General features: G+C 41.5%; 1 protein-coding gene across 1 annotated transcript in view; it reads right to left on the bottom strand.

The window, feature by feature from the left end:
• LOC135552534 (glutamate receptor ionotropic, kainate 4-like) overlaps window positions 1-24218 on the bottom strand; it is a 221640-nt gene that overhangs the window by 87889 nt on the left and 109533 nt on the right. The window contains exon 6 of the mRNA XM_064984212.1: window positions 12046-12099. Coding sequence (XP_064840284.1) covers window positions 12046-12099 — 54 coding nt within the window. The remainder of the gene's footprint in view (window positions 1-12045; window positions 12100-24218) is intronic.

Here is a 24218-nt window from a genome sequence, read left to right as displayed (position 1 = left end):
AAATATAATAAAATACTTTTTTGCTTACTACATGATTCCATGTGTGTTATTTCATAGTTTTGATGCCTTCACTATTATTCTACAATGTATAAAATAGTAAAAATAAAGAAAAACCCTTGAATGAGTAGGTGTGTCCAAACTTTTGACTGATACTGTACATGGAGAATTATGTTCACACCAGAACATAACTGTAGGTTAAGGGCATAAAGTAAATGCCTCTGATAGGGGGAATGGGATGCTTTAGCAGGCAATTAAATTGCTACAACTGAGCCATGATGACATCTGCACAGAGAGAGAGAAATGGAGCTGCAAAGAGGGAGACAGTAATCTATAGTCTACCTGACGTCAGGCATAAACGACAAAGTTTGACGGGAGGCAGTAAAGTTAGGCGCTAAATGGTTTGTCTCAATTTAAGAAAAACATGTGTATCTGTCTGTCACATCTCCCCATAAATGCATTTTACCCCCCTTGCTGGAATTTATCTGCACTGGCAACAATGCAGAGTAATCTTCCCCCTCGAGTACAAGGAAGCAATGCTTAAGTGAACACATCATGCCAGCATTAACATAGGGCAAAATAATGACATACTTTATATTCTGACGAGGGGGAAGAGAGGCTCCACTCTCTGTTGTCACCTTTCCACATAGCCTTTTACCTTTTCTATTACTCAGTTGATTGATTCTCAAACTCTGTGTTTAAACAAGGAAATATGAACTTGACATAAGCTGTTTGCCAGGAAATCATTAAATCACTAATCATTTTGGGTGTCACAGTGGAATGACTTTTAAAGCATTTTGAATGGCGAGGTTTGGGAGTCGTAACTGGCGTATAGTCAGAGAGACAACAGAGACATGGGGAGTTGTGTTTTTTTTGTTGTAATCCACCATTCAGTCAAGCTGGTGTCAGAGAATTGCTCTACGGGCGACATTTTCCTCTCGCAAACACACTGTGCTGTGAGCAAATACAGTAATATTTCAAATAGAGGGGATGAGTAAAATTAGAATATGCAGCGCAAATTATGTTGCAACTTCTCAGACAATTTCCGTGAAGAAGAAGTTTAGTTTCACCAGTGTTATTTTTATATAATATATAACTGTGATAATCAATACCGACTCTTGAAACCGCTACGGACAGTATAGATTTTAAAGACCACCAAGCTTGTTTTTGTACAAACTATGTGTGTGCATTAGAGGGGAAGATAGGAAGAGTGTGTGTTTGTTTGTGTTCGTGTGTCCGTGCTTGCGTGAGAGACAGAGAGTGGTGTGTGTGTGTTTCTGCATGTGCACATGTGTGTGTACATTGAGTCATGGCATTATGCCACTGGCTGTTATATGATGCCTTTTTTCCCGGCAGTGGTAGCTAAGCAGGCTGCAAGGCCACCCTGCTATCTGCCTCCTCTGTGTGTGTTTGTGCACGTGTGTGTGTGTGTGTGCGTGCATGCGTGTGTGTGACAGAGACACCGGGAGCTCTTCCTCAAGTGTAGATGCATGAACACGACGGCATAGACAAGAGAGATCATGGGTGTGTGGCGAGGAAATGAAACATGAAGAACTAATCAAACAGGAGGAAAATGGCCCCCGCCAGGTGACGGCCATAATATGTCAACCAAGTCATGTGCGCTGGGGCCTCAAAGTGAAGTGATCTTCTGCTCGCCTAACCTTCAAATGACATTAGGCATCTTGCTGACAGAAGACGAGGCGCTGTGCATTACCGGGTGTGATTTATTCAATCCCGCCGATGAGTTTGGATGGGAGGGCAAAAAAAAAAATCACTCTGATGCACATGCACACTACTCTGGTGGGATCCGAAGGGGGAGGGAAGAGGGGAGAGTTTTCCAAGTGAATATAGACGATTCTCTCTACATATAGGCGACGGAGCTCTATCGGGTTCTGCCGTTGTATAGGCTATGAAAAAAAACCTGCTAGGGAGAGCTGCTCAAAATGCTGCGACTCTCCTCCTATTCAGCTACTCAAAGCCACTTATTTTGGATGACAGTGCAGAATTTACATTAAGGCTCAAACCGTTGTCAGCTAACGCTAAGTAGACAATGGCTTGTAAACCGCAAATAGCAGAGATAGGTGCTCATTAACGCAGCCTGTCTGCAATTCCTGTCTCCGCGACCTTGCCAGGCTAATTCCGACTGCATCGTTAACTGAAATTATTGTTTCTTGATTATTCATTACTTTCCGGACAGCGGGGCCCCTTTCCTTTGGAGGCAGGAAAGGGAAATGAATGTTGCGAGGGAACACATGGTCCGGCTCATAAAAAGCTGGCTATCTGGGCTGATGTGTTAATGAAGGAATTCACAGTGAAAGAATTCATCGCTCTCCCCTGGGTGGCATACATTCAAGCGTATTAACCGTAATGATTGCTCATTGATGATCATTCTCCCCCATCCATCTACCTCGCCCCGGGGACAGTAATACCTCATCGACTGGCCTGTCATTAAGTTAAAAAAATCTATACACTGACTGAATGTACAAATGTCCATGACTGATCAGGGGAATCTAGATGAAAGCTATGATCCCTTATTTATGTCACCTGTTAAATCCACTTCAATCAGTGTAGATGAAGGGGAGGAGACAGGTTAAAGAAGGATTTTTAAGCCTCGAGACAATTGAGACATGGATAGTGCATGTGTGCCATTTAGAGGGTGAATGGGCCAGACAAAAGATTTAAGTGCCTTTAACGGGGTATAGGTAGGTGCCAGGTACACCGGTTTGAGTGTGTCAAGAACTGCAACGCTGCTGGGTTTTTCAAACACTCAACAGTTTCCTGTGTGTATCAAGAATGGTCCACCACCCAAAGGACATCCAGCCAACTTGACACAACTGAGGGCAGCATTGGAGTCAACATGGACCAGCATACCTGTGGAACGCTTTCGACACCTTGTAGTCTATGCCCCGATGAATTGAGACTGTTCTCGAGGCAAAAGGGGGTGCAAGTCAATAGGAAAGTGTTCCTAATGCTTTGTACACTCAGTGTACACATATACACCAAGAAGTTACTATAAGAGAACGAGGGAGGGATGGTAAAAGTGTGTGTGTGTGTGTGTGTGTGTGTGTGTGTGTGTGTGTGTGTGTGTGTGTGTGTGTGTGTGTGTGTGTGTGTGTGTGTGTGTGTGTGTGTGTGTGTGTGCGTGCGTGCTTGCGCGTGTGTGTGTGAGCATCATGTCTACTGACTGAACAGATTCCACTGGATTAACCTTGTCCATGGCTCGTTTCCTATAACCTTACCTAAGCCTCTCTCAATAAGTGACCCCATGGAGGAAAATGTTAAGAGTCAATGTAGAAAACTCAGGTTGATGTTATTTGAGTGGACATGGATCCCGCTCCCACAGTTTTAGCTGCCCTTTTTCATTTCTACAGAATTTACTGCTACTCACAGCACTGCCACTCAATGACCCTGGCTTTCAACGACCCTGCGTATGTCCACGCACACACACATATATGCGCACGTGCACACACACGCACACTCACAAGCCCACACACGCACACACTAAAAAAAAGACTGTTAATGGGTTAATTTGCAACCAGTTGGGGATTGAGGTACTTAACTTAACCCCCCCCCCCCCACACACACACACACACACAATGACACAGACGAATATGATGTTGGACAAGACGATGCTGCTCATTGGGTTTCTCTCAATAAGGCTGTAAGTTATGTTCCATTGTCCTATGATGGGCTCATCTGTAATTCTCTAAAACATCACGGCCGTGACAGACAGAAGGAAGAAGAAGAGGAATGGCTGCAATCTCCTTCCAGCGCACTCCTTAATCAATCAGCCTGCTTCGCATCTCTGAATGACTGCACTTTGGAAACAAACACCCGAGACAAACAAAGCAAAACAAACACCAAGATAAATATTACACCAGAATCCTGTTTAGAAGTCATTTGCCGAGTGCCCCCCTTTTTTTTATGAGCCATATCTGGAGATGATTTGAGGAAACAAATTAGGCACGCAAATGGCGTGGCAGGTCGTTTGTCACAGTGTGTGTCAGAGGGCTTGTGGCAACCCGTCGTTCATCGAGCCCCACATTTTCAGCGTGCCTTTTTTGCATGTTATTTTGGCGTTAATATGTGCCACATATCAGTTTGCAAACAATGTTACATTTTAAAAAAAAAATTTTTTTCATCATTGAGTTAATAAAGCCGCATACAAACACGGTCTCTTTTTTTGTTTTGTTGAGTAAGGCAGCTCCAAAATGTAGGTGTTTCAGCCGAGCTCAGTGCTTTCCGTGGTGGTGGGGCAGCCAACGGAAAATACGGAGTGTAGATGTTGGTAATGTTCTCTAGTTGCACCGTGATTGCCTCAGTATTCCATCACTCACTTCCAAGTATATGGGTAGAGATAAAAAAAAATCAAGCCCCTTGGTTGCTGCCATAGAGTTACAGTACATTAGAAGTGCCCATCCAAGAAGGCTCAAGTTCATTGGGCACTTTGATTGGACTGATGTCAACACCATACTTTCAAAGTCTTAGCTAGCGGTCATCATTATGAATCAAGTCGACAATCTACTGGCAAATCATTTTTAATCCTTGTCATATGAAGAGACATAATGAAGAATTATAGATAAAACGTATCGGTGCTCATCGGCCCTTGGCGATAAACATTACAACATTACACAACAAGTTGGAAATCGCAAATTCGACAATGAGTGGTTTGGAAGGAATCTGCGGCTAACTGCAAGCATTGCAAAGCAATCATTAGCCTGTTATTCAGTGGAGTGGCTGTGTGGTCCCAAGTCTGGGATTAACAGTCTCTTTTCCAAGTTTAAAATGATAAACATTCAACATTGGCCATGCTGTGAACAGTCATCCAACTTGGAATTGTGAATCCGGAACTCAGGGCCAGTTTCTAGAGCTACGACCTGAAGAACACTGAAGTCATCATGATTCGACATTGTCACGACTCCGTTGCGTTTTTAGGATTCTATTCTAAAAACTATTCTATTCTATTATTTCTGTTTGGCCAGGCATCTGAAGAGACCCATAAACAATTCAGATCAAGTTTGAGAAATTTAAGTTTGTAATGTCGTCTACCCGGCCAGAAACGGAGTCTGCAAGAACAGGCCGCAGCAAGCCCGCGCCCTTTCCTGATTCACCCCCGCCACCGGATGCAGCTAATGCCGGCCCCACGGAAACACTGACTGTGGAGATGCTACAATCCGTGATAGGCACCCTCAAAACCGACTATGTCCATTCTTGCTCACTCATTGTCTTAATCGAAATTACGGATTGCGTCTTATCTGCTTGTCGTCCCCTTATGCCATAGTTTTTAGATCTCAATTGTCAGTAGAAATCACATTTGTTTAAGCAAGTTAGCCATATCAGCTATGATTTTTTAAAAGGCAGGAAATGAGGCTGAATGAACTGTTTCGCTGCCAGACAAGGCTCCACTGATAGCCAGGTGTAGCAGTGGTAAGGTGTGTTGGGACTGCAGTTGGGACTCTGCTATTGTGACAGCTTTATGTAGGCCGTAAAAGTTTGTGGGCACCATTTGTCAACGTTATAGCGCAATTCATGTATTGTTTAGTGTTATGTTGTGTATTGGCTTTGCTGGCATGCATCCCACTTTCTTCTTTTTATTTTTTGCCCCACCAAGATTTACTTGCAAAAATCACCAATGCAGAGGAATAGCTCTCCGGCTGCAGATGTATGGGGATGTCAGAGGAGGAGAGGAGCAAGCTGGGTAAAGCAGTGGGAGCCAGGATGATACCTGATGGGAATAGCACAGTGGAGGTGTTATAACAACCACAAAATGATTACAATCATTTTTCCACCATTCACCATTCAAATTCCTGCAAGATCCGTCATGTCACCTCTAGCTGACACCTTTGCTAACAGGTATTGTGTCAATTTAAAACTTGTCCAAGACAGTTCACAAAATTGTCCATTTAAAGAAATGTTGCCAATTTATTCATTACAACATTAGATTAAAAAACTATATATATACAGCACCAGTCAAAAGTTTGAACACACCTACTCATTCAAGGGTTTTTCTTTATTTTGTACTATTTTCTACATTGTAGAATAATAGTGAAGACATCAAAACTATGAAACTATGAATCATGTCGTAACCAAAAAAGTGTTCAACAATCAAAATATATTTTAGATTTGAGTGTCTTCAAAGTAGCCAAACTTTGCCTTTACGAGAGCTTTGCACACTCTTGGCATTCCCTCAAACGGCTTCATGAGAAATGCTTTACCAACCGTCTTGAAGGAGTTCCCATATATGCTGAGCACTTGTTGGCTGCTTTTCCTTCACTCTGCGGTCCGACTCATCCCAAACCATCTCAATTGGGTTGAGGTCAGGTGATTGTGGAGGCCAGGTCATCTGTGTAGCACTCCATCACTCTACTTCTTGGTCAAATAGCCCGTATACAGCCTGTAAGGGTGTGTTTTGGGTCATTGTCCTGTTAAAAACAAATTATAATCCCACTGAGCGCAAACCAGATGGTATCACTGAAGAATGCTGTGGTAGCCATGCTGGTTAAGTGTGCCTTGAATTCTAAATAAATCACAGACAGTGTCACCAGCAAAGCACCCCACACCATCACACCTCCTCCTCCATGCTTCACGGTGGAAATCACACATGCAAAGATCATCCATTCACCAACTCTGCGTCTCACAAAGACACGGCGGTTGAACAAAAAACATGTCAAATTTGGACCGGTCTAATGTCCATTGCTCATGTTTCTTGGCCCAAGCAATTCTATTCTCCTTATTGGTGTCCTTTAGTAGAATTTTCTTGGAAGCAATTCGACCATGAAGACCTGATTCACGCAATCTCCTCTGAACAGTTGTTGAAATGTGTCTGTTACTTGAACTCTATGAAGCATTTATTTGGGTTCCAATCTAAGGTTCAGTTAACTCTAATGAAGCAGAGGTAACTCTGGGTCTTCCTTTCCTGTTATGGTCCTCATGAGAGAGAGTTTCATCATAGCACTTGATGGTTTTTGCGACTGCACTTTAAAAAACTTTCCAGATTGACTAACCTTCATGTCTAAAAGTAATTGTCGTTTCTCTTTGCTTATTTCAGCCATAATACGGACTTGGTATTTTACCAAATAGGGCTTTCTTCTGTATACCTGCCCTATCTTATCACAACACAACTGATTGGCTCAGACGCATTATGAAGGAAAGAAATTCCACAATATAACTTTTAACAAGGCACACCTGTTAAATTTAAATGCATTCCAGGGGACTACCTCAAGAAGCTTGTTTTGAGAATGCCAAGAGTGTGCAAGCTGTCATCGAAGCAAAGGGTGGCTACTTTGAAGAATTTCAAATGATGATTCCATATGTGTTATTTCATAGTTTTGATGTCTTCACTATTATTCTTCAATGTAGAAAATAGTACAAATAAAGAAAAACCCTGGAATGAGTAGGTGTGTCCAAACTTTTGACTGGTACTGCATATATAGTTAATCCAGTGACTTTTTTTTAACCTTTGCCTCGATTCAACAGTCTCATCCAGATCATGATGGTATTTGTAGTTCTTTATGATAGCCACCTTAGCAGCTAATTAGCATTTCATTTTTGGATTGTAAATACAGGCAAATATATTGATAAAAGTCAACTTGTCCTAGAGAGATTTACACGGTTATCAAAACGTCAATCCAGGGTAAGCCTACACAAAACATAGCCCTTATTTTAAGTGTTTTTTGAATCCCCTATTGGAAAAATGAAAGATGGAAAAACAATTGGAACCATTTCCCTGTTTTATGGGTATTATGTCTCATATTCTGGTATTCTACACACAGGCTCGTGGGAAGGTTACACGCCTACTGTGTTACATAGATAAACATTCGGCATGATCCTCCTTAAGATCATGAATGCGAATGAGTTGAAGTGAATGAAAATGATCATTGCTAGAACTATAAACGTGTTGGCTGCGTGACATCATCGATGGTTGATTCATGTTCTGCATGGTAGCTCTTAATATTAAAACCGAGATGAATGAACATTTTTGAATTGTACAATGTGTTGGCTGATGATTCCCCGTCACCTCACATTGGCATTTCGATGCGCAATGTCACCAAAAACACATTCTAACGGGACAAATAAAATGAGTCATCATCTGAGGTCACATATTGGCAATGAACGTGAGTACTGTGCATGTACATTAAACCTAATCTGTATCTCTCCCCTGAAAACCGTATCTCTACGTCTCAGCGTTGTGCTTGGAGACGAATCAGACAATACAAAGAGTCACTTCCCAGGTTAACCGTCAGCGACCGCCGCGAGGCTTAACGAGATGATCTCGGAGTTATTGCAAGTACAAATCACAGAGCAACCATCCCTCTATAGCTCCCATGGATGGCATTTCATGCCAGGAAACCACATTGGCAATTAGAGACAAGTACAGCTGTTCTCTGTTCACTTACCATTAAAACTAGCCAACTGAACTCCATTTAACTGTAACTCCACTTCTGTAAGGAGCTGATTCATATATGCATATGTATAGAGTCAGTTTCATCATAGCGTTTGATGGTTTTTGCGACTGCACCTGAGGAAACTTTAAAAGTTTCTTGACATTTTCCAGATTGACTGACTTTCACGTCTTAAAGTAATGATGAACTGTCGTTTCTCTTTGCTTATTTGAGCTGTTCTTTCCATAATATGGACTTGGTCTTTTATACAGGTGTGCCAAGCATGTAGTGTCATACCCAAGAAGACTTAAGGCTATTATCGCTGCCAAAGGTGCTTCAACAAAGTACTGAGTAAATGGTCTGTATACTTATGTAAATGTGATATTTTTTTAATTAGCAAACATTTCTAAATAACTGTTTTTGCTTTGTCATTATGAATATTATGTGTAGATTTTCGATGGAAAAAAACTATTTAATCCATTTTAGATTCAAATTGGGCTCCTGAGTGGTGCAGCGGTCTAAGTCACTGCATTTCAGTGCTCGAGGCATCACTACAGACACCCTGGTTCGAATCCAGGCTGTATCACAACCGCCCGTGATTGGGAGTCCCATAGGGCAGCGCACAATTGGCCCAGTGTCGTTTGTCTGGTGTAGGCTGCCGTTGTAAATAATAATTTGTTCTTAACTGACTTGCCTAGTTAAATAAAGGTTCAATCAAATAAAAAAGAACAAAATGTGGGAAAAGTCAAGGAGTCTGAATATTTTCCGAATGCACTGTATGTACAGTACCAGTCAAAAGTTTGGACACGCCTACTCATTTAAGGGTTTTTATTTATTGCTACTATTTTCTACATTGTACAATAATAGTGAAAACATCCAACCTGTGAAATAACACATATGGAATCATGTAGTAACCCAAAAAAGTGTTAAACAAATCAAAATATATTTCATATTTTAGATTGTTAAAATAAGCCACCCTTTGCACACTCTTGGCATTCTCTCAACCAGCTTCACCTGGAATGCTTTTCCAATAGTCTAGACCGAGATCCCACATCACTCTGTGGCACAACTCATCCCAAACCATCTCAATTGGGTTGAGGTCAAGGGATTGTGCAGGCCAGGTCATCTGATGCAGCACTCCAACACTCTTCTTATTGGTCAAATAGCCCTTACACTGCCTGGAGGTGTATTGGGTCATAGTCCTGTTAAAAAACACATGATAGTCCCACTAAGCGCAAACCAGATGGGATGGCATATCGCTGCAGAATGCTGTGGTAGCCATGCTGGTTAAGTGTTCCTTGAATTCTAAATAAATCACTTACAGAGTCACCAGCAAAGCACCCCCACACCATCACACCTCCGCCTCCATGCTTCACGGTGGGAACCACACATGCTAAGATTATCTGTTAACCTATTCTGTGTCTCACAAAGACACGGCGGTTTGAAACAACAATCTCAAATTTTGACTCATCAGACCAAAGGACATATTTCCATCAGTCTAAGGTCCAATGCTCGTGTTTCTTGGCCCAAGCAAGTCTCTTCTTCTTATTGGTGTCCTTTAGTAGGGGTTTCTTTGCAGCAATTCGACCATGAAGGCCTAATTCACGCAGTCTCCTCTGCAATTTCTAAGTCTGGTAACGCTAATGAACTTATCCTCTGCAGCAGAGGTAACTCTGGGTCTTACATTCCTGTGGTGGTCCTCATGAGAGCCAGTTTCATCATAACGCTTGATGGTTGTCGCGACTGCACCTGAAGAAACTTTCAAAGTTCTTGACATTTTCCAGATTGACTGACCTAAGTGTCTTAAAATAATGATTCACTGTCATTTCTCTATGCTTATTTGAGCTGTTCTTTCCATAATATGGCCTTGGTCTTTTACCAAATAGGGCTATCTTCTGTATACCACCCCTACCTTGTCATAACACAACTGATTGGCTCAAACACATTAAGAAGGAAAGAAATTCCACAAATGTACTTTTAACAGGGCACACCTGTTAATTGAAATGTATTCCAGGTGACTACCCCTGAAGCTGGTTGAGAGAATGCCAGAGTGTGCAAAGCTGTCATCAAGGCAAAGGGGTGGCTACTTTCAGCAATCTCAAATATAAAATATATTTGGATTTGTTTAACATTTTTTGGGTTACTACATGATTCCATGTGTGTTATTTCATAGCTTTGATGTCTTCACTATTATTCTACAATGTAGAAAATAGTAAAAAATAAAGAGAAACCATTGAATGAGTAGGTGTGTCCAAACTTTTGAATGGTACTGTATGTAGCAGATTATTCAGACAGAGATTGCTCATTGTGCTGTTTTCAGTACTCTATTACTTTTCAATTAGGAATACATGTAGTCTAATCGTTAGTGCAACATATACAGTGTGGATTATGATCAAGTTCAAGTAAAAATTTAGATGACGGCATTCCAGGATTTGATCATACCTACGATATAATGTTACTTTTTGCATACCGTGGTCAATTAATGAAAAACTATTCACAGCTTCAGTAATTACACTTACATATGTGTTGCATCCAAACGAGGCCCGCTGTATCTGTTAAAATCGCTGGATTACCGAGCACACATTCCAATTTAAATACATTCCAGCTTCTCAAGACAGATCAATGCAGGTGGAGGTGAGAGAAAGAGAGAGAGAGAGGGGGAGAGAGAGACAGACAGACATACAGAGAAAGAGAGAGAGACAGACGATACTGCATATAGAGAAGATATAACACAGAGGATGTGACGAGTGACTATCGCTCATCCTCTGGAGTGGCTGATCACAAAATTGTCCCTATCACCACATCTGACAGCTAGTGACAAATGACAAATGTCTACTCCCCCAGCCGAAACACAAATTGGGCTGCTGCACTATCGGGGACATGGGATTTAATTTCTTACAGTGCCCCACAGGCATTCTGCCTGCCACCACAGGCACGGTGCACTGACACCTATGTTACACACCAGGGTCGTGTTTATTAGGAACCAACTGGAAGAAAACTGACTGAAATAGAGAGGGACTACCTGGACTCACCCATTCTCCCCACCCTCAACATGAACGGAATGTGTAATTACTCCCTCTACCTGCCGAAGAAAGACCCTCCATAATACACTCCTCTGTTTCGGAGCAGTATAAAGTGATCTGACTCCCTGCCCTGAGAACTTGGAAGTATAGTGAACAGTATTCTTTACATGTTGAAAAAAGGCATAATCAAAAGTTGCCATTTGTTGAGGAGGATTAGCCGAGCAGTGTGGGTGTTTGTGTGTCATTTCGAGGGAATACTGCGACGTTGGGGACGAGGCTCGGAAAGTGGTGATTAACTGACCGTTGAAAGAAAATGACATAAATAACGATTGGTCTCTTCTTCCTGTGGGGATGGTACTGTATGATGCTTTGTTGAGCAATCACTCTCTCTCTTTAGGAAATGGAGGGCGTGGGTCATCACTCTCCACGATGATCCCCCCTCTCTTGCCCCCTAGCACCCAGTGGCACAAAAAGACATGGGAATCCGAGCAACTGGGTGAGAGGAAAACATGGGCTCCAGCAGGACATTAATGAGTCATCAATCAGGCCGATATGAATCATCTCTACAGGACCATTAGTGCAAAGTGTTACCAACATCATCAATTTCCATTAGCGAGTAGCAGCAGCAGGCTCCATCTCCTTACCAGCGAGGTGAAGATGTAGGTGTAGTAGACGGAAAGCATGCCCAGCTCCGACGCCTGGAAGAAAGAGAGAGAGGGGGGAGAAAGAGATAAGGATAAGGAGAAAAATAGGTATATATTGAGAAGGAGATATACACTGAGTGTACAAAACATTAGGACCCCCTTTAGCTCCCAGAACAGCCTCGATTCGTCAGGGCATGGACTCTACAAGGTGTCGAATGCATTCCACAGGGTGGTGGACCATCCTTGATACACACGGGAAACTGTTGAGCGTGAAAATCCCAGCAGCATTACAGTTCTTGACATAAACCGGTGTACCTGGCACCAACTATCATAGCCCTTTCAAATGCACTTAAATCTTTTGTCTTGCCCATCCACCCTCTAAATGGCGCACATACACAATCCATGTCTCAATTGTCTCAAGGCTTAAAGATCCTTCTTTAACATGTCTCCTCCCCTTTTCTACACCGATTGAAGTGGATCAATAAGGGATCATAGTTTTCACCTGGAATCACCTAGTCAGTCTATGATATGGGAAGAGAAGTTGTTCTTAATATTTTCTATATATTTATATACACAGTATATATATACAGTGGGGCAAAAGAGTATTTAGTCAGCCACCAATTGTGCAAGTTCTCCCACTTAAACATATGAGAGAGGCCTGTAATTTTCATCATAGGTACACTTCAACTATGACAGACAAAATGAGAAAATAAATCCAGAAAATCACATTGTAGGATTTTTTATGAATTTATTTGCAAATTATGGTGGAAAATAAGTATTTGGTCAAAAAGTTTATTTCAATACTTTGTTATATACCCTTTGTTGGCAATGACAGAGGTCAAACGTTTTTTGTAAGTCTTCATGAGGTTTTCACACACTGTTGCTGGTATTTTGGCCCATTCCTCCATGCAGATCTCCTCTAGAGCAGTGATGTTTTGGGGCTGTTGCTGGGCAACATGGACTTTCAACTCCCTCCAAAGATTTTCTATGGGGTTGAGATCTGGAGACTAGCTAGGCCACTCCAGGACCTTGAAATGCTTCTTACGAAGCCACTCCTTCATTGCCCGGGCGGTATGTTTGGGATCATTGTCATGCTGAAAGACCCAGCCACGTTTCATCTTCAATGCCCTTGCTAATGTAAGGAGGTTTTCACTCAAAATCTCACGATACATGGCCCCATTCATTCTTTCCTTTACACGGATCAGTCGTCCTGGTCCCTTTGCAGGAAAACAGCCCCAAAGCATGATGTTTCCACCCCCATGCTTCACTGTAGGTATGGTGTTCTTTGGATGCAACTCAGCATTCTTTGTCCTCCAAACACGACGAGTTGAGTTTTTACCAAAAAGTTCTATTTTGGTTTCATCTGACCATATGACATTCTCCTAATCTACTTCTGGATCATCCAAATGCTCTCAAGCAAACTTCAGACAAGCCTGGACATGTACTGGCTTAAGCAGGGGGACACGTCTGGCACTGCAGGATTTGAGTCCCTGGCGGCATAGTGTGTTACTGATGGTAGGCTTTGTTACTTTGGTCCCAACTCTCTGCAGGTCATTCACTAGGTCCCCCTGTGTGGTTCTGGGATTTTTCCTCACCGTTCTTGTGATCATTTTGACCCCACGGGGCGAGATCTTGCGTGGAGCCCCAGATCGAGGGAGATTATCAGTGGTCTTGTATGTCTTCCATTTCCTAATAATTGCTCCCACAGTTGATTTCTTCAAACCAAGCTGCTTACCTATTGCAGATTCAGTCTTCCCAGCCTGGTGCAGGTCTACAATTTTGTTTCTGGTGTCCTTTGACAGCTCTTTGGTCTTGGCCATAGTGGAGTTTGGAGTGTGACTGTTTGAGGTTGTGGACAGGTGTCTTTTATACTGATAACAAGTTCAAACAGGTGCCATTAATACAGGTAACGAGTGGAGGACAGAGGAGCCTCTTAAAGAAGAAGTTACAGGTCTGTGAGAGCCAGAAATCTTGCTTGTTTGTAGGTGACTAAATACTTATTTTCCACCATAATTTGCAAATAAATTCATAAAAAAATCCTACAATGTGATTTTCTGGATTTTTTCCCCTCATTTTGTCTGTCACAGTTGAAGTGTACCTATGATGAAAATTACAGGCCACTCTCATCTTTTGAAGTGGGATAACTTGCACAATTGGTGGCTGACTAAATACTTTTTTGCCCCACTGTATATAGTAAAAGAGAGAGAGAGAGAGAGAGAGAGAGAGAGAGAGAGAGAGAGAGAGAGAGAGAGAGAGAGAGAGAGAGAGAGAGAGAGAGAGATAGAGAGAGAGAGAGAGAGAGGGTGAGAGAGAGAGAGAGAGAGAGAGACCAGATACTCTGCAGTCTCCTGCTCGATTACACAGCGGCAGATCAAATCCGCCCACATCTTGATAAGACATGACATATTCTTATCTAATGACGGGCTCTCTTTGGAGCAATTAGTAATACAATATTTTAGTATGCTGCTCAATACATTCGGATTTGATTAAATCAAAGCCTCAGCAGCAAGCACTTGTTGTGAAGGACATGGTGAACTTTCTACAGTTGAGCTTCATTGAGTATATTTATTTTGGTATAAACTGTTCCACCAAATGTGTTGACTCCCATGTGAACTGTGGAATAATGGTGCAACGCAAAGCTTTTAAAAAACATGTTTTCCAATAAGCCCAGTCTGACTTAGTCTGACATACATCTGAGATAAAAATAAAATAAAATAAACATATTTCATAGAGTACAGTATATCAAGGGAAAATTGTTCAATAAGGTTTGACTTGTTGACTCCTGGATCTCATTCGATGGAATCTACAGTATGTCTCTGTTCAACCACCCACACACATTTCACCTAGAAGATTCTCTCAGCCAGGTCACCCATGATACAAGTCAGTATTCAACGTCCATCCATGTCTGAGGACGTTGTGAGATGTGGAAGGGGATGGTGGATGGGCGTCTTATTCCAAAGGTTGCAAGTTCAAATCCGGTGATAGAAAGTTGTTTTGTTTTCATTTTAATTCTATCCCAAACCTTAACTCTTCATTTAAGAATTTGGAGTTAATGCCTACTGGAAACTTAACCCGAACAATTCTAAAATTGACATTTGGAACAACTTAAAAATTGTACGTTTCAGAAACATGGATGAACGTCTAATTCTGATGTGCGACTGTGAGACCTTGTTGGATTCTCTACCTCTAACTCAGGGGTACAAACTCCCGTTCCCAAGAGCCACAGGTTCTTCTGGCATAAAAATGTATTTATCCAAAGAGGCCCTACAGCAAAAACCAATATGATTCAAAAAGGTAGATGTTTGTGGCGGAATAATCCCAAACAATGTGTTCCCCGACAGAATCATTAGATCATTTGTTTTGGTACTGTCCATACATTGCAGGTTTTTGGTCACAGGTCCAGGAATGGCTGAACAATTGCAATATTTACCTGAACTAACTCTGCAGATAGCACTACTGGGTGATATGAAAAGTCATAGTCAATCGATCAATAATATAACAATACTTTTAGCAACAACAAAAAATATTTTCAATTTACAATCTGTAGTAACAATGAGACTAGTTTACTCCAATTTGGGGAGGGGTGGTGGGGTTGGAGGGTAATAAAGGAAATATATTTTTAAAGATATGTACATATATGTATGTATATGTATTTATATATATATGTAAGTGTATATTTTGTAGGTGTATATGTATGTATTTATATGTGTATTCATGTATGTACTGTATGTGTATGTAACATACATACAGTACATACAGTGCCTTGCGAAAGTATTCGGCCCCCTTGAACTTTGCGACCTTTTGCCACATTTCAGGCTTCAAACATAAAGATATAAAATTGTATTTTTTTGTGACGAATCAACAACAAGTGGGACACAATCATGAAGTGGAACGACAATTATTGGATATTTCAAACTTTTTTAACAAATTAAAAACTGAAAAATTGGGCGTGCAAAATTATTCAGCCCCCTTAAGTTAATACTTTGTAGCTCCACCTTTTGCTGCGATTACAGCTGTAAGTCGCTTGGGGTATGTCTCTATCAGTTTTGCACATCATCGAGAGACTGAAATTTTTTCCCATTCCTCCTTGCAAAACAGCTCGAGCTCAGTGAGGTTGGATGGAGAGCATTTGTGAACAGCAGTTTTCAGTTCTTTCCACAGATTCTCGATTGGATTCAGGTCTGGACTTTGACTTGGCCATTCTAACACCTGGATATGTTTATTTTTGAACCATTCCATTGTAGATTTTGCTTTATGTTTTGGATCGTTGTCTTGTTGGAATCTCCGTCCCAGTCTCAGGTCTTTTGCAGACTCCATCAGGTTTTCTTCCAGAATGGTCCTGTATTTGGCTCCATCCATCTTCCCATCAATTTTAACCATCTTCCCTGTCCCTGCTGAAGAAAAGCAGGCCCAAACCATGATGCTGCCACCACCATGTTTGACAGTGGGGATGGTGTGTTGTGGTTGATGAGCTGTGTTGCTTTTACGCCAAACATAACGTTTTGCATTGTTGCCAAAAAGTTCAATTTTGGCCAGATTTGTGCAATATACGACTGATTGTTGTCCTATGGACAGAGTCTCCCACCTCAGCTGTAGATCTCTGCAGTTCATCCAGAGTGATCATGGGCCTCTTGGCTGCATCTCTGATAAGTCTTCTCCTTGTATGAGCTGAAAGTTTAGAGGGACGGCCAGGTCTTGGTAGATTTGCAGTGGTCTGATACTCCTTCCATTTCAATATTATCGCTTGCACAGTGCTCCTTGGGATGTTTAAAGCTTGGGAAATCTTTTTGTATCCAAATCCGGCTTTAAACTTCTTCACAACAGTATCTCGGACCTGCCTGGTGTGTTCCTTGTTCTTCATGATGCTCTCTGCGCTTTTAACGGACCTCTGAGACTATCACAGTGCAGGTGCATTTATACGGAGACTTGATTACACACAGGTGGATTGTATTTATCATCATTAGTCATTTAGGTCAACATTGGATCATTCAGAGATCCTCACTGAACTTCTGGAGAGAGTTTGCTGCACTGAAAGTAAAGGGGCTGAATAATTTTGCACGCCCAATTTTTCAGTTTTTGATTTGTTAAAAAAGTTTGAAATATCCAATAAATGTCGTTCCACTTCATGATTGTGTCCCACTTGTTGTTGATTCTTCACAAAAAATACAGTTTTATATGTTTATGTTTGAAGCTTGAAATGTGGCAAAAGGTCGCAAAGTTCAAGGGGGCCGAATACTTTCGCAAGGCACTGTAGATACTTTTGTACCCGTTTCCTCCAGCATCTTCACATGGTTCACTTTGCTGTTGTTCTGGGATTGATTTGCACTTTTCGCACCAAAGTACGTTAATCTTTAAGAGACAGAAGGTGTCTCCTTCCTGAGTGGTATGACGGCTGCTTGGTCCCATGGTGTTTATACTTGCGTACTATTGTTTGTACAGATGAATGTGGTACCTTCAGGTGTTTGGAAATTGCTCCCAAAGATGAACCAGACTTGTGGAGGTCTACAAAAATATATATAGTTTGATTTCCCATGATGTCAAGCAAAAAAAGCACTGTTTGAAGGTAGGCCTTGAAATACATGCTCAGGTACACCTCCAATTGACTCAAATGATGTCAATTAGCCTATCAGAAGCTTCTAAAGCCATGACATCATTTTCTGGAATTTTCCAAGCTGTTTAAAGGCACAGTCAACTTAGTGTGTGTAAACTTCTGACACACTGGAATTGCGATACAGTGAATTATAAGTGAAATCATCTGTCTGTAAACAATTGTTGGAAACATTTCTTGTGCCGTGCACAAAGTAGATGTCCTAACTGACTAAAACTATAGTATGTAATCTTCCGACTTCAACTGTATATATACATTACCGTTCAAAATTTTTAGAACTCCTACTCATTCAAGGGTTTTTCTACGTATATATTTGTTTATATTCTATTTTCTACATAGTGAAATACGAAAGCACCCAAATGTCCATTGAGAAAGCACAACGACTACACCATTTAGCTAAGCTAAGAATGACGAGAATAAACAAGTCAATAAATGTTGGGTAGTTAGATAGCCTATAGTTAATAAACGGTCAAGTTTGATGTATGACTACTAACGGTAGGTAGCTAACTAACATACCGGTACATACTGCTGTCATGATATGCTGGTTCGTAAGGACAGCGTAGCTAACAAATTGTCAGCAAACATAACGTGTAAGGTAACTTATTTGAAAAGTCATTACTTTATCACATTGAGTAGCAAGCAACCCCTTGGTCGTTAGGGCAAATCTGGTCTGTGACAGGAGGGGGGTTTTCACACTTAGCTCGGCTATTAGACTATTCTTTAGTAAAGGTGGAATTGTTGTTCAGCTATTAGCCCTCCTCTCCAACTTGCAACAAATTACTGTTATCATCTCATTCCTTTCTCTCTTCCACGCATCATCATTCAGCTCTTGAATGGCTCGCTTGTGGTCATGCTGGCAGGATATGGCAGCGCGTCAAGAGTTTTGTTCTGCGTCAAGAATTCTGCATACAGTAGCACGTTTGTATGAAGGTGTGGTTATTCACAGGCAAATTGTTATTTGCTATGGAGGTACGTTTGTGTCTTTTTGTCGAGAGCAAAACCTTTTATATTTTCAGTCAAAAATAATTGTTCTGAAAGCAACTTTTTTCCGACACAAAGGAAGTCAAAACGGACACCTACGAAGGTGGCATCTCAGGTAAGCAGCACTGGGCTGTATTGACATATCCTAAAAATGACATCTGCTGCTTTAGATTGAACAGTTATTGTTTTCATATCTATAAAAAAAAGAGCTATTTCCTTTACTTTCAGAGAGCGAGCTGTATCTGATATTGTCAGATATTCACTGCCCAAGGAACAAGGCCATGGAAGCTTTATTGCTGGCAAAAGTGTCCATAACCAGAGGTGTTTAAACTGTTCTGTGTTCTTTTTCTCCATCTCTGCCTGTCTTGTTGTATACGGAACCTGTCTCACATACGTTAATTAAAAAACCCTTCAGATGTCAGCTGCTAATTTTCAGATTTACACCACATAAACACTGCCATCTTTACTGGACTATCTGTTGCTGCCAAGTCATGATTTCCCTGGGGGTTAGCCTTGCAATAACCAAGTGGTGAGACACATAGCCCTCTATATTTAAATGTTTCGGATACACTCCAATAGGTGTCTGCGTCACATACAGAATCTTTTGACATTGTCTTCTATTGTTTGTCCTCATGTGTCTGTTTTTCAGCATAAAGTACTCTGTAGCCACTTAGTGTGGACACCAGTTGAGACCACACACACACACACACACACAATAATAGTCTCTCTTCTTCACTTCATCCCTCTCCCCCTTCTCCCTAAAACCTCTAGGTTAAATCAACTGTTTTGGTGAACTCCTCCCGCATCTGAACTGGCTGACACAGAGGGCAGAGCATGATCATAGGTGACATGTCACTTGGTCGGCTCAACAGGAAGTATTATTAAAGAGATGCTTTACATTGAAATACAGACAGAGATGTATTAGTCCCAGAGTTAATGATCCAAGGTCAGTTTTGCATTTCACTGATTAAGATGACTGACCGTGTTAGAATAAAAAATCAAAGCTTAATCATGCTCTCTCTCTTTCCATCTGTCTCTCGTCTGCAGGTATGTTTTGATGTGAGAGAGGAAGCCAGTCCCGTCATTGCCACCTCACCCGCTCTTATGATAACCTTCAGGCCAACTGGGGGCCCAAGGCTGGTTAGGAGACACCGCAATTGTGATGAACTGAGAGAATATTAGGGTAGCACTGTAATTCATGAATCATATGCTGTCTGCCTCTGTTCTTACCTCTTTCCCTTTCTGTCTTCTACACCTCTCCCCCCACCTCATCTTTCTTCCTCGTTTTATAAGTACAGATTGATCTTGTGTGTATCATATTAAAATATATCATAATCATAATGCATTTATGTATTTATAACACCTGGATAATGAACTTCTTTCAATAAAGCGTTTCACATTCTCCACTGGTTGAAACTAAGTATCTCATTGAAATACTATCCTGTGTCCTCAGATTAACACAGATAAAGGGAGTTAGATATGCATAGTTTTTTTCTGTATATATGAATTAAAAATCAATCATGTTTCTAGTCTATTGCATAGTTACAATGTGTAATCATTGATGTCCCAGGAGCAGGAGTAGTAAACACTTGAAGTGTATAATTGTAATACATACATGCAGACGCAGCATCATTCAAATAATGGAATTTGATATGACTGAAAAAGAATGTCTCAGAGATTCATACCTGAACCGCACCTTTATTTGCCAAGGAAGAGTACATGATCCGTGAATATATTCAACGTACAGGCTACAATGTGGGAATCTCATGCGTGGTAATAACTACAGTACATGTGTATATAGCACTTGCATCCTTGGCACAATAAAGTTATTATATTCTACTCTATCCGTAGGCTTCATTAATGCCATTCAGACTTGAAGTTGATACAACAACTATGATAGCTGAGGTTCATAGATATGTTAGCTATGTTACTTCAGCTGCATTGCAATGCAAGCTTACACAATTGTACATTCAATTTGCAGTAAATGCTTTATCTAGCTAGATTCTTTACAACACGAATTACAAATTCATTCTACTGACACTAGCTAGCTGGCTAATGTTAGTTAGTCAGATAACTTGCTAAATAGCGATTTTCATAAATTAACTTTATGACAAAAAAATATGCACAAACGACCCAAATGCATAATGAATGCTCTAACTCCCCCTTGTGGTGGTCTGGAGCAATGAAGCCGTGACGCTACTGTAGAGTTACTACAATACTGTAGAGTTACCAGCCTCAGAAATTGCAGGCCAAGTAAATGCTTCAGAGTTCAAGTAACAGACTTGTTTGGGCCAAGAAACAAGAGCAATGTCTATTAGACCGGTGGACATTTGTCCTTTGGTCTAGAGTTTTTGTGAGACATGGTGTGGGTGAACGGATGATCTCCACATGTGTGGTTCCCACCGTGAAGCATGGAGGAGGAGGTGTATTGGTGTGGGGGGATTTATTTAGAATTCAAGGTACACTTAACCAGCATGGCTACCACAGCATTCTGCAGCGATACGCCATCCCATATGGTTTGTGTTTAGTGGGACTATCATTTGTTTTTCAACAGGACAATGACCCAACATACCTCCAGGCTGTGTAAGGGCTATTTTACCAAGAAGGAGAGTGATGGAGTGCTGCATCAGATGACCTGGCCTCCACAATACCCCGACCTCAACGAAATTGAGATGGTTTGGGCTGAGTCGGACCGCAGAGTGAAGAAAAAGCAGCCAACAAGTGCTCAGCATATGTGGGAACTCCTTCAGTACTGTTGGAAAAACATTCCAGGTGATGCTGGTTGAGATAATGCCAAGTGTGAAAAGCTGTCATCAAAGCAAAGGGTGGCTATTTGAAAAATGTAAAATATAAAATATATTTTGATTGGATTAACACTTTTGTGGTTACTTCATGGTTCCATATGTGTTATTTCATAGTTTTGATGTCTTCACTCTTATTCTACAATGCAGAAAATAGTAAAAATAAAGAAAAACCCTTGAATGAGTAGGTGTTCTAAAAATATTTAATGTTATCAGATCTTCAACCAAAATTTAAAATGAGATAAAGGGAACCTGAGTTTACAAATAGTTTCTATATTTTTTATTAACAAAGTTATGCAACACCCAATTCCCCTGTATGAAAAATGGATGATCATCAAGCCTCTTGGAAGAATGTTCTATGGGAAGATGATTCAAAAGTATAACTTTTTGGATGACATGGGTCCCATTATGCCTGTTGAAAACAAAACACTGCATTCCACATTAAGAACCTTATTCCAACAGTCAAGCATTGTGGTGGTAGTGTGATGGTTTTGGGATGCTTTGCTGCCCCAGGACCTGGATGACTTGCCATCCATCTGTGAGCTGAAACTGAAGAGCAGCTGGTGTAGCGGATGTGAAATGGCTAGCTAGTTAGCGGTGGTGCGCGCTAATAGCGTTTCAATCGGTGACGTCACTTGCTCTGAGACCTCGAAGTAATGGTTCCCCTTGCTCTGCAAGGGCTGTGGCTTTTGTGGAGCGATGGGTAACGATGCTTCGTGGGTGTCAGTTGTTGATGTGTGCAGAGGGTAACTGGTTCGAGCCCGGGTATGGGCAAGGGGCCGGACTAAAGTTATACTGTTACACTGGGTCATGCAGCAAGACAATGATCCTAAACACACAATCAAGTCTACATGAAAATGTCTAAAAAAGCAACCAATTTTAAGTTTTGGAATGGCCTCGTCAAAGTCCAGACTTAATCCCAATTGAGATGTTGTGGCAGGACTTGAAACGAGCAGTTCATGCTTGAAAACCCACAAACGCTGCTGAGTTGCAGCAGTTCTGCATGGAAAAGTGGGCCAAAATTCCTCCACAGCGACTTGAGAGACTGATCAACAACTACAGGAAGCATCTGGTTGGAGTCACTGCAATTAAAGGTGTCACAATCAGTTATTGAGTGTAAGGGGGCAAATACGCTTTCACAAATGGACGTTGGGTGTTGCATCATTTTGTTTATGAAATTAATGAAATAAGTATGTAATTGTTGTGTTATTTGTTAATTCAGGTTCACTTTATGAATATTCGATGTTGGTGTAAGATCTGAAACCATTTTGTATAAACAATATGCAAAAGTAGAGAACATTAGAATGGGGGCAAATACTTTTTCACGACACTGTATATGTGCCCACTTCCACTACACTGTATATGTGCCCACTTCCATGACACTGTATATGTGCCCACTTCCACTACACTGTATATGTGCCCACTTCCATGACACTGTATATGTGCCCACTTCCATGACACTGTATATGTGCACACTTCCATGACACTGTATATGTGCCCACTTCCATGACACTGTATATGTGCCCACTTCCACTACACTGTATATGTGCCCACTTCCATGACACTGTATATGTGCCCACTTCCATGACACTGTATATGTGCACACTTCCATGACACTGTATATGTGCCCACTTCCATGACACTGTATATGTGCCCACTTCCATGACACTGCATATGTGCCCACTTCCATGACACTGTATATGTGCCCACTTCCACGACACTGTATATGTGCCCACTTCCACGACACTGTATATGTGCCCACTTCCACGACACTGTATATGTGCCCACTTCCACGACACTGTATATGTGCCCACTTCCACTACACTGTATATGTGCCCACTTCCACGACACTGTATATGTGCCCCTTCCACGACACTGTATATGTGCCCACTTCCACGACACTGTATATGTACCCACTTCCACAACACTGTATATGTGCCCACTTCCACGACACTGTATATGTGCCCACTTCCACGACACTGTATATGTGCCCACTTCCACGACACTGTATATGTGCCCACTTCCACGACACTGTATATGTGCCCCCTTCCACGACACTGTATATGTGCCCACTTCCACGACACTGTATATGTGCCCCTTCCACGACACTGTATATGTGCCCACTTCCACGACACTGTATATGTACCCACTTCCACGACACTGTATATGTGCCCACTTCCACGACACTGTATATGTGCCCACTTCCACGACACTATATGTGCCCACTTCCACGACACTGTATATGTGCCCACTTCCACGACACTGTATATGTGCCCACTTCCACGACACTGTATATGTGCCCCCTTCCACGACACTGTATATGTGCCCACTTCCACGACACTGTATATGCACCCACTTCCACAACACTGTATATGTGCCCACTTCCACGACACTGTATATGTGCCCACTTCCACGACACTGAGTCATTTTCTTTTGATTGTATGGTTATTATTATTTTAATAGTTGCTAGTCAGAGGAAACCGACCAGATGATACATTACTTGCTTGTTTGCTAAAATTTGTTAAACTGTTTTACAGTATCAGATTGTCAGGTCAATTTAAGTCAAATTACAGAGTTTAGTGGAGAAGGACAGGTGGACACTGCACTGCAAAATACGCATTGTTCTAAGTCACTGCACTGCAAAATGCACATTGTTCTAAGGCACTGCACTGCAAAATGCACTTTGTTCTAAGTCACTGCAATGCAAAATGCACATTGTTCTAAGTCACTGCACTGCACAATGCACAAGTCTTGATCTTGAAGTGTTGAGAATGAAGACAGCC

The sequence above is a fragment of the Oncorhynchus masou genome, chromosome 13 (genome assembly GCF_036934945.1).
Source record: "Oncorhynchus masou masou isolate Uvic2021 chromosome 13, UVic_Omas_1.1, whole genome shotgun sequence".
Taxonomy (NCBI): domain Eukaryota; kingdom Metazoa; phylum Chordata; class Actinopteri; order Salmoniformes; family Salmonidae; genus Oncorhynchus; species Oncorhynchus masou.
Note: the sequence above shows the minus strand (reverse complement) of the source record. Positions and strands in the feature narration are given on the sequence as shown.